The 10,143-nt window shown below is 30.2% G+C and overlaps 1 protein-coding gene across 4 annotated transcripts in view; it reads left to right on the plus strand.

Moving 5' to 3' along the window:
- The window catches only part of LOC128987086 (protein cramped-like), a 31,836-nt gene extending 23,526 nt beyond the window's left edge, over positions 1-8,310 (plus strand). For 2 of the 4 annotated variants that reach the window (XM_054407781.1, XM_054407782.1), the window contains exons 14-15: positions 2,170-2,318; positions 3,000-5,205. In XM_054407781.1, coding sequence (XP_054263756.1) covers positions 2,170-2,318; positions 3,000-3,107 — 257 coding nt within the window. In that variant the 3' untranslated portion in view covers positions 3,108-5,205. Of the gene's footprint in view, positions 1-2,169; positions 2,319-2,999; positions 5,206-7,269 lie in introns of those variants that run through there. The other 2 variants (XM_054407784.1, XM_054407785.1) reach the window with 2 other exon arrangements.
- The last annotated feature ends 1,833 nt before the right edge of the window (positions 8,311-10,143 follow it).

Raw genomic sequence — 10,143 nt, forward strand, 5'->3', positions numbered from 1 at the left:
TTTTTAACCTTTTTTTGGGAAAATCAAAATTTCTTAGTTTTAATCAATTTAAATAGCAATTCTGAAGCTTTGGGCTCACCAAAAGCTGTCTATTCTTACATAGAATTTAATGGAGAATATGATGGTAGTGTCAAAGTTATAAAAATGTATGAAAATACTAGAGGAATTTTAAAATGTTGTGGAAATGTACAGGTTTTTCTAAAAAAATCAAAATAATGTTTCTGCAAGTGGGTTTATGGAATATATTTTTTTTAAATTGTGGATTTGAGTCACATTTGTGTTGGTCTACCACCCAAAAAAATTTTTAACGCTAGGTCCAGACCACCCTGTATAACAAGTTAGGAAAATATTTTTTCTTTGTAAGTTTTTTAGGCGTAATATAATAACAAACGGAGAACCGGAAAAATTGAAAACCGTACAGTGTTAGTTTGTGTTTTAAAAAAGTTATATAATATATGTGTATAGGCCTACTAATAATGATATTTACATGTAAATCTAATGAAGTAAGGTATCCAAAAAAGTCATATATATATATATATATTATTCACATCAGAGTTCATTATAAGCGGTTTTTTACTGTTAAAAAAAATTTCAGCCCATACTATCGTATTACGCTAGTGGCCATTCTAGGCCTCGCGGCAAACGAGCGTATTACAATCGTTGGCCACTACTAGGGTTAACTCATAGGCACTGACTTACAAGCGTTACTCGTTTGGCCGCTGCAGACCCAAAATCCTACCGTACTTGGGAATAACGAATAGCAATATTCGTTGGTTTTTTTGGCTAACTAACTAATAACTTATATCAGTTAATTTTTACGGGATTAACTAATAACTTCTAACTAGATAGAATTTTTAACTAGCTTTCCCAATTTCATTTTCATTTGTTTCTGTTGTAGTAACGCAATTATTATCCCTTTGGTTAATAATACATCTTACAATGCAAATGTATTATATAAGCAATTCTCCCCCAATAGCATTGCAATTGGAAGAAATCATAGCAGCCGTTTTTTAATCATTGTGCTCAAACTAGACTCATACTGTATTATAGTATTGATAAGTAACCAAGATGTGTCATTACGAAATCCTTTAAAACAACTGTCCAACAAACAGCTAACTTCTACAAAAACTAACTTTATTTTCTATCAGTTAGTTTTTCAACCAACTAACTAATAACTTCTATCAGTTACTTTTTACGGGACTACCTAATAATTTCTTACTAGTTAAAATTTTTTACTAACTTTCCTAACTATGAATCCAACATACAAGCCTAGTTTTTCTTATAAAGTTTTTTTTAGTTTTATAATGTTTATATCTTGCTTCTTGTTTTGCATATTTAATCTCTTTTTTTTTGGAACCACAAAGGTTGTGTTGCCATGGAAACCAGATATCACCCAAAATGAGCTGTGGTTTGGTAAAACAAAATGTTTTTTCTATGTTAATACTTATTATGATTGATAGTGTCATTTGTTGTCTGGATTAATCTTGGAATTTGTAAATAAAGTTTACTTTTAAAAACAATTTTTAAACATTTTTTCATAATTTTATTTTTAAAGTTTTACACTAAAAACTACAATTTTTTTGTAGACAATTGTATTGTGAACAAAATGGCAAAAGAGTTATTAAATTATTACCTAAGGTTTTCTTTCTATATAACAATTTGAGTAAAAGTCTACAAATTCGGTAAAATCAATTGCTGACCAAGGGCATTGCAGGCAGCGCATTAATTCCTTCCTCAATGGGTTAATACAATACACAAATAGCACAAATAGCTTCGTCATTTATGACGAAGCACCTGTACATACATCCTGTAATATTCTGTACGTTTTGTGCCAATAAATATCTATCTATCTATCTACAAACAAATTATATAATCACAAAAGACTTGGTATTTCCTCTGTTCCAAAGGCTTCTTCAGAAGGAGAGGGCAGTTACAAAGACAACAGTTTAAAATAAGATGTCACAGTTTGAAATTTTAAAATGGCTTACAGGATAGCCAACTGGCACAACACAAAGCACCAAATACAGACACATAGCAATAAGTTATTGTATTTACGGACACTGAGGTTAGACTAAGACACTGTTAATCCAAACTTAATGCTTTTTCCTAAAAATAATAAGGATAAATGGTAACTTTTATTAGTAAACTGTATGATTTGAATTTTCATAGGTTTGCTGGACAGCCAGGATGGTAGTGAAGTATCCAAAGACCAGTGGATAACATCCGACCCTGATCTTTCTCTCAGTGGGTTCTCATTCCTCAACAATCTCGATACGGACATCAAAGATTTGGGCAACGAGAGTCGGCTCTCGGATATGGTAAGCTTTTACACTTCTTTGTGAAAATTTAAATCTAACATTACCCTTGTTGTTGATGGAAACGGGATTATTTTAGCTCAGTCTTTATTAAACTTATTCTTAAACTGTACAATATACTACCTCATCATGTCAGGAATATTGAATCCTTTGCTAATTTTAAAACTGTCGTAACAAATGGTCTTCTAAAGCACCCACTTAATTCTGTTAATGAGTTTTTACATTTGAGTGCTACTGATTTTATAGATTAAGTAGCCTAACATGCATTTGTTATTCAACAATTTTTTATTTTATGATACTTATTCTCAATTGACAACTGTGATCTCTTCTGTGATATAGGCTAAGTTTTACATGTATTTTGTTACATAAGGTCTACTGTGATAATGTTCATGACTCTGTTACATTTTTTATTTTATAGTTTTCTTTGGCAATGTCTATTGCACATCTGTGTCTAATGACAATAAAGGATTCTTATTCTTATTAGTTAATAAAAAGTTACTAAATAGTTCAAACTCTCCAATTAATTCATTGCTATATTACACCCTTAATCATTGCTTCATACTGTCACAATATGAGTGAGATATTGTTCCGTACTCTCTTGAGTCAAACATTGCTCCATACTCTTTGATTTAATTAATGCTCCATACTCTCTGAGAGAATCATTCCTCCATACTTTATGTTTAGGATTCACAACTAGGTAACCTGATGGGGACTGATAATTCTACAGATCTCAATGCGATCATCGCAGACCTGACAGCAAATATTAAACCAGAAAAAATGGAACCTGATTAGTCATAACCCCGCCAACATTGGTATCGTAAGCAATTCAGCTTCAATTTGGAAAAACATTTTTTACCTAACTTCCTTTGTTGGCCAATTTCCTTTAACCCTTCCTAGACGGCCTATCGTACGATGTATACAGACAGCAAAATTATTTTATTTAAATAGATACTAAAAAATATCTTTTATATCTATAATGTATAGAATGTTGTAAATAGTTGACCTATGCAACACTTTTGTCGAAAATATTTTTATACCTATTTTTTTCTTCCTCGTTATATGGTTCAAACAAAATTTCTTATTCTTCTAAAAAACATTCCTAGTACATCGGTTAAAGATACATTTGACTATATTGACATTTTTTATGAAGATTAATCATGTTATAGACAATCAAGTATAGGTAACGATAACTGCCGTAATAATCAGCTGATATATCCGCCTACCGTCGGCGGATCCCAAAAAACCGTCCGCTATGCACAAATTGAGCAGTGGATATCAGCACTATAGTCCAGCAAGGGTTACTAACTCATTGCCTCTCTTTGGCAGTGATATTATGTCATCTCAAGTATTTAGGCTCTCTCAGTCTCAATCATGAGATTTTTAAGCAGTTTGAAAATAGGCATTTTTAATTTTTTGCAGTGACCAAGTAGTCCAAAACAACAATATAATATAAATTTAACTATCCTAGGTATAAAAACCCCTACTGGAAATTAGCTTTTGACTAACTAAATGTGAAGTTTTCGTCACAATTCCTACGTTTTCATAACAAAAGTTTTTTTCATAAACGCAGGACAATCGTAGCTGTCTGTGGTTTTTCAAGGAGCTTGACCCATTTTCACAGTAATCTTCCGAGTTTAGGGTTCAAGGTCAACATTTTGGTTTTAGCATTCAGTTAAGTCATAAAATTTACTCTAATGATGTATAAATTACTTTTCCTGTATCTCCTGACTATTCCCCCCCTCCCTCCCTATTAATCTGTGTCTCGATTATCCATCCTGAAACTTTACAAACAAAATTAGTTTAACAGTATTTATTTTTTTAGCTTGATTTTGCTGATTAAAATGTGTGTAATTCATGACACTTAACGCAGTTGCATTTTTTCTAAAGTTTAGAAAGTGTCAATATTTTCACATGTAATTGTTTCTTGCTTAAAGTATTAGTTTGTAGGTTTGAAAGCTTCAATTGTTTTTAGTTGGTTTATAACTACTAATTATAGGCTGAATTGTAGGGTGATTGAGTGTTTATGTTTTACAGGTGTATTCCATTGATCAAATGTTTAAAGTACAAAACTAGGTGCAACAACTCCTTTAAATTTTAATGATTTGAAATCAGTTCAAAGAATATTTCAATAGCTAATACGAGTGCTAATATAAATATGTTAAAGGCATGTGAGTATTTGGTTGGACTCTGTTTGCCGGAATACACAAATTGTACGGTATTTATTGAATTTATTGAAAAAGTCTGGTATTTTTATTTGTATAGTTAATTACATTTTTGGTTTTTAACAGAAATGTTTACATAGTATAAGTTTTAATACTTTCTACTACATGCAATTTGGATGTGATATTTGATTATTTTATAATTAATTATTAGTCTGCTAGTTCAGTTTGTCTGTTAATCTTTCTCAAACATTTTTGTATAAGTGTATGAATGTATCCATTATCCAATATTCAAAGCAACAAAATTACATTCGGAATATTTTGATGAATGAGTTTGTTCATAACCTTATTTCCAATTCGAAAAAGTACTTAAAAATGCAGATGTAGTTTTTAGTACTGTAAAAGCTGCACAGTTCAAATGTATCAAGATTGTAAACATCAGTTTCTGTTAGTTCAAAACATGCAGTGCCATGACATTCACATTTTAAAAGGTTAGAAGTTGTAACATTATGTATTATTTAATCCTATATAAAGTAGATTTTAAATCTAGATCTCAAAAATGTGGACTGATAAAAATTGAATTTCAATTTTCAAGTTATTTTCCTACTGTATAGCCTACTGTATTTTGTATCTCTAATAACTCTTTGTTATCACTAAAGCACCGGTTATTATGAGATTTTGGTGCTGATAATGTGCATTACGGTGTTACCTAGTATATTTAACTACACACTTCATCCTCATGTTAAAGTTTTTTTTTTTTTTTTTTTTATCAAATTAGGTGTAAACTCAAGCCAAGCCACTGACAAAAATCACCGATATACGTAGATTACACCAACCTTTTAACCAAGCTAAAGTGATAGGTCGACTTACTGTAAGCTATGTCATCTTTTAGCTCACATCAGCAATTTGAATCAAATAAATTCTGATTTTACAAAATCCAAATATGCTTCACACCAAATACAGTCCGGATTTTGTAGAGCACTACATATTAAACTCTCCTTTTAAGGATAAGTCTTGTATGATTGTCGCGATATCATTGAATACCTTCACACACCCATTACTCTTCAGTACAAAAGTTATACTGTTTATTATTTACCTATTAAGAATAGTTTTGTATTATCTTTAAATTAGGACAAAAACAATGTTACCTGACTTTAAAATTGTTCATTTATTTCAAAGCAATGTTTTAAAACGTATATTGGATTATGCGTTAACGTTATGCGATTGGATGGTAAAGTAAAACATTGTTTGCGCATTACAAGTTATTATTTTCTGGTTTGAAAAAAAGGTTTTACAGTTTTAATTCTTGGATTTGTTTGGCATGTAAAGTGTATCTTGATAAGCTTTTAAGAAAAGTTTAGAAACGTAAAAATGTAAATTTTCTATATTTCAACAAACAACATGTTGAAAGTTTATTATCTCTTGGTTTTGAGGTAAACATGTTCTATAGTGTAACAAAATCTTTTTTTTTTGTAGATCTTTTAAGTAGGGTTTTAATTTTCAAACCAAACCTCTTAAAAATTTCAAATTTTATAAATTTTGTGGATGAAAATAAATTTGTTAAAAAGGTTTTTAGTCTTTGTGAGTTAAGTCTTTAATGTTGTATTCCAAAATGAGTAAAATCTCAAATGTAATTAATTTTTGTTTTAACTATTATTTTACAGTTTTATAATACTCGATTTAACTCCTTAACCGTTATAATTCATTATGCAATATTCATTTGCCTAAAGTTTAGCAATGACGTTGAAATGTACAAATAAAACTCATCCTTTATTGTCAATATAAGTAGAAAAATTGTTTTTTACTTCCGTTTGAAATTGGCTAGTCTATAGGTTTTGTTTAGTGACAGTTTGGGAATGTGTTACTTGACTAGATCTTCAGAAGTTAGTTTCAGATCATCATGTACAAAAAAGCTCTGTTTACATGTAAATATTGTAAATTGTACAAATAAAAGGATTCTATCGACTTGGGGGATTCCTCAGATTGTATTCTAAATTCATTGTTACTGTTAGGTTATATGTTTATTTTCTGTTGCTCTATTATTTTTTATTGTTATGTACATACTGTTTAAACTACTTTATTTTAAAGGGGCATCACAAATTTGATTCTTGAAGAATTAAATAGAATTTGGATGTTGAATTACAGAATTAAATATGTATGATTTTCAGTTAGTTTTTTGTATTTGACAATACTATACAGGGGAAGTATTAATTTATTCAATTTAATATTTTGCTATAAAAACGTTCAGTAGAACTCCGTTTTCAGATCTTATTTTTCTGAAACACTGGTAAAAATCCAATTCCAGTTAAGCAGAGTTTAACTGTTTTCTTCTTTTTCCCTTCCAGATACTAGTTCATTAATACTTAAAATTGTTTTAAAATATTACGTTCTGTATGTACAAATTAGTTTTAACAAACCAAGTTAATTAGTCCAATTCTAATTTGTTGTATTTAATTACATTCAAGTATATGACTTTGTCTATTTCCCATTAAATATCGGCATGAAAAATTATTTATTATATTAGATTTAGTCGTGTCGTGTTGTTTTTGAAAGGGACATATTATGTCCTCTTTCGTATCCTTTGAAGACATAGTTTTTTTAAATATTATTGTTAAGTTTTTATATTTTTTTCATGCTTTGAGAAACTATTTATAGAAGAAATAGGTATATCAAAGGGGGGAAAAGACATACTTATTAATCAAATCTATTTCATAAAATTGAAGTTTTCTTACTTTAAATTTAATCGATATAAATATAATTTTATTCAACTAACCTTGTGTTAAAAATGATTGCAGGTTTTATCCCAGCCTATGTTTGAATTTCAACCCTTAATTTCATAATTATGAACTTCTGAAAACACAATTTTCCTCTAGATAATATATGGAACTGTCCTGTAATGTAAGTAAGTTTTTTAATTAATAGAGAAAAGCAAAATTTGTTCATGATTGATCAAATATTATTTTTCTATGAAATACAAAATGTTAAATTGTTCTATTAGTAACAATAATAATTCAAATTCGATATGTACCTATATCCCTTCAAAAAAACCTCGAATCAAAAGTTACTTTTGAATTTTAAGTGTATACAACCTATTTTGAAAAATTACACATTACAGTGATATAGGACTTTATTTTGTAACACTGTTGTGGGTCGTTAGAATATGTTTCAAACAATGGTTAAGGCACAATAAATGTGGAATAGTAATATGATTAGAATAAATAGCAAATCTTTAATATTTAGTAAACTATCTTTTTTATAAACCTTTATATAAATGGAAAATAAAAATTAACCTTTTAAAAAAGCTTCAGTCAAATAAAAAAAAAACTAAAATAAATTCAATCTTAATTAGATGTTTAAATTAACAATAGTCTCAAATTATTACAATACATCTTTATATTTTGAAGCACAATCTTTTTTTACATAAACATAACTATTACCAATATTGAAATTTGAAATGGTGCTTTTCATTATTGTAAGTTAACCGATTTTCCTCATTACTATAAAGCATCATACAATAAAACACTAAAAACCAGATATTTCAACTGTGTGCTTTTGTGATATATAAAAATATTTTACCACAGCCGTATCTAAAAATTTAATTATGTGCCAATAATACTCTAAAAGTAAAAAAAATGTATTAGATGACATCAAATGTGTAACCTTTATTAAATTCTTGTAACTTGTTTTTTAAGTAATGTTTTAAAGATCATTAAAAAATATTTTTATCTCTGTGTCTTAGATATAAGGATACGATAAGGCACTTACAATTGTGTTCATATATTTAATAGCCTAGTGTAATAATATTTTAGCTATTGTACAATATTGTTGTTTGTACTGTGAACATAATGGACATAATTCCATGTAAAATGTGCTATATTCAGTTTAAATAAAAAGTTTGTAGTTTTTCTTTTAGTTTTTGTATTAAGCTTTCTGTTCAATTCTACTCCATAATATCAATGTCATTAGTTTTTCAAACATCGAGTTTGATAAACAAAAATACTTCCTCACCTTATCCCATTACATAGGAAACTTATCCCAACAAATCAGTCAATTTATTGTAAATATTTACTTGGAAGTACAAAAATACCTCCTAACCTTTTCCCATTTGATTCTTAGATAACTGATATAGACTGTCGTTGTTACTGTAAAAAACACTTCCCTAAAGAGTCAAGCACACAGAGCTTGTTGACACGATACATCTAGGCTTTTTACATGCAGCTTGTGTACTTGAATATATTGTATTCAAAATATCTGTAGCACTTGCTTGATAGATGCTAATCAATAAGCTCTGGAAATAGTGGACTCCACTGGCAATTTCACATGCTTCTCCCCAGCGTTAAAACAAACTAGTTAACCGCCTGTGCTCCGCTACGGGAATATTGTCAGCAATAAAAGACATAATAATTAACAAATACTGTTTATCTTTGTATTTTATTTAGGGGAGGCTGCTTAATTTTTGACATGAAATAGAACTGATAGTTTGCCTTTAAAAGTAGTTTATGTTAATCAAACCGATGTATTAGTTTAACTGTTGGGGGCGTAATGGGTGAAAATGAAAATAATTAATAACTCGAAGGACCAGAACTAATTAATAGTTCAAGAGAAAAATAATTAAATTAGAGAAAATGGCGAATCTGCAATTTGAAGGGCACTGAGGTCCCGAGATGGAATAAAATGTCTTGTGAGGGGCAAATGAGATTAGTTTTAGAGTCTAATTAAAACACACACAAAACTTTAAGGTTGTACCTTGAGTCCAATTATCCAAAGGTGGAGAGTATGGCAGCGGCGTCGTCTATGGTGGAGCGATGGCGGATGGCGGAGTCCTTAGACCGAGTGCTTCTGTTTTGTAGAATTTTGGAGAACGCAACGCACCCAAGTTCATAATCACAAAGAGCTCACTAATACGCGGAAGTCGCGGTGAAAACGTACGGAAAGTCTAGAAGTAATACACGGACGCGCACACACTGTCTTGAGGTTTGAAGAGTCTGAAAGCACTAGATCACAATTTAAGTAATTTAATCACAAACAAAAGGGGGAAATTAAAATGTATATATAGTTAAATGTACTATAGAGGAGAGGGAGGCCAGATATAATTAATCTATAGCCTAAAAATACGTTTAAGAGAGGTAAAATGGGCAATTAATGTCCCGAGATACGAGAAACGGAATACACCGTGAGTTATGGACGCCGACCGTGGACAGACAGACGCCGATCGCCGGCTTCACACTTTGAAAAATGCAATTGCGGTTTAGAGGGGTCTAGGAATTCGATGGCCAATAGGAAATGCGATTGAAGCAAACACGGCGTCAGGTGATTCATGGGTATGTAGTACAGGAAAATAGGCCTTACTGTGGCGGGAAATTCGAGCAGGCTTAGCAATCTCATTTGAATATTGAAAGCGGGAGTCTATTTACAATAAATTGTTACTGAGACTAAATAATATTACAATAAATGTGGTGATTTATATACACATTAGCATGATTAATTAACCAGTGACTTAATTAACATAATGATTAATTTCTAAATACTCTAAAAATATGAATACCGAACATTCCGGCCCCCTTGAAGCATTACAGCTTCAACAGACAATTAATTAAAAAACACAAGAGCAAACGTAAACCACACTTAAATCTAATATGTACATAGAGTAGGTTTCTTGGACTTAGTCT

This window comes from Macrosteles quadrilineatus, unplaced genomic scaffold, assembly GCF_028750875.1.
Source record: "Macrosteles quadrilineatus isolate MER2022 unplaced genomic scaffold, UCM_ALF_1.0 Scaffold_2__2_contigs__length_208266976, whole genome shotgun sequence".
In the NCBI taxonomy this organism is placed as follows: domain Eukaryota; kingdom Metazoa; phylum Arthropoda; class Insecta; order Hemiptera; family Cicadellidae; genus Macrosteles; species Macrosteles quadrilineatus.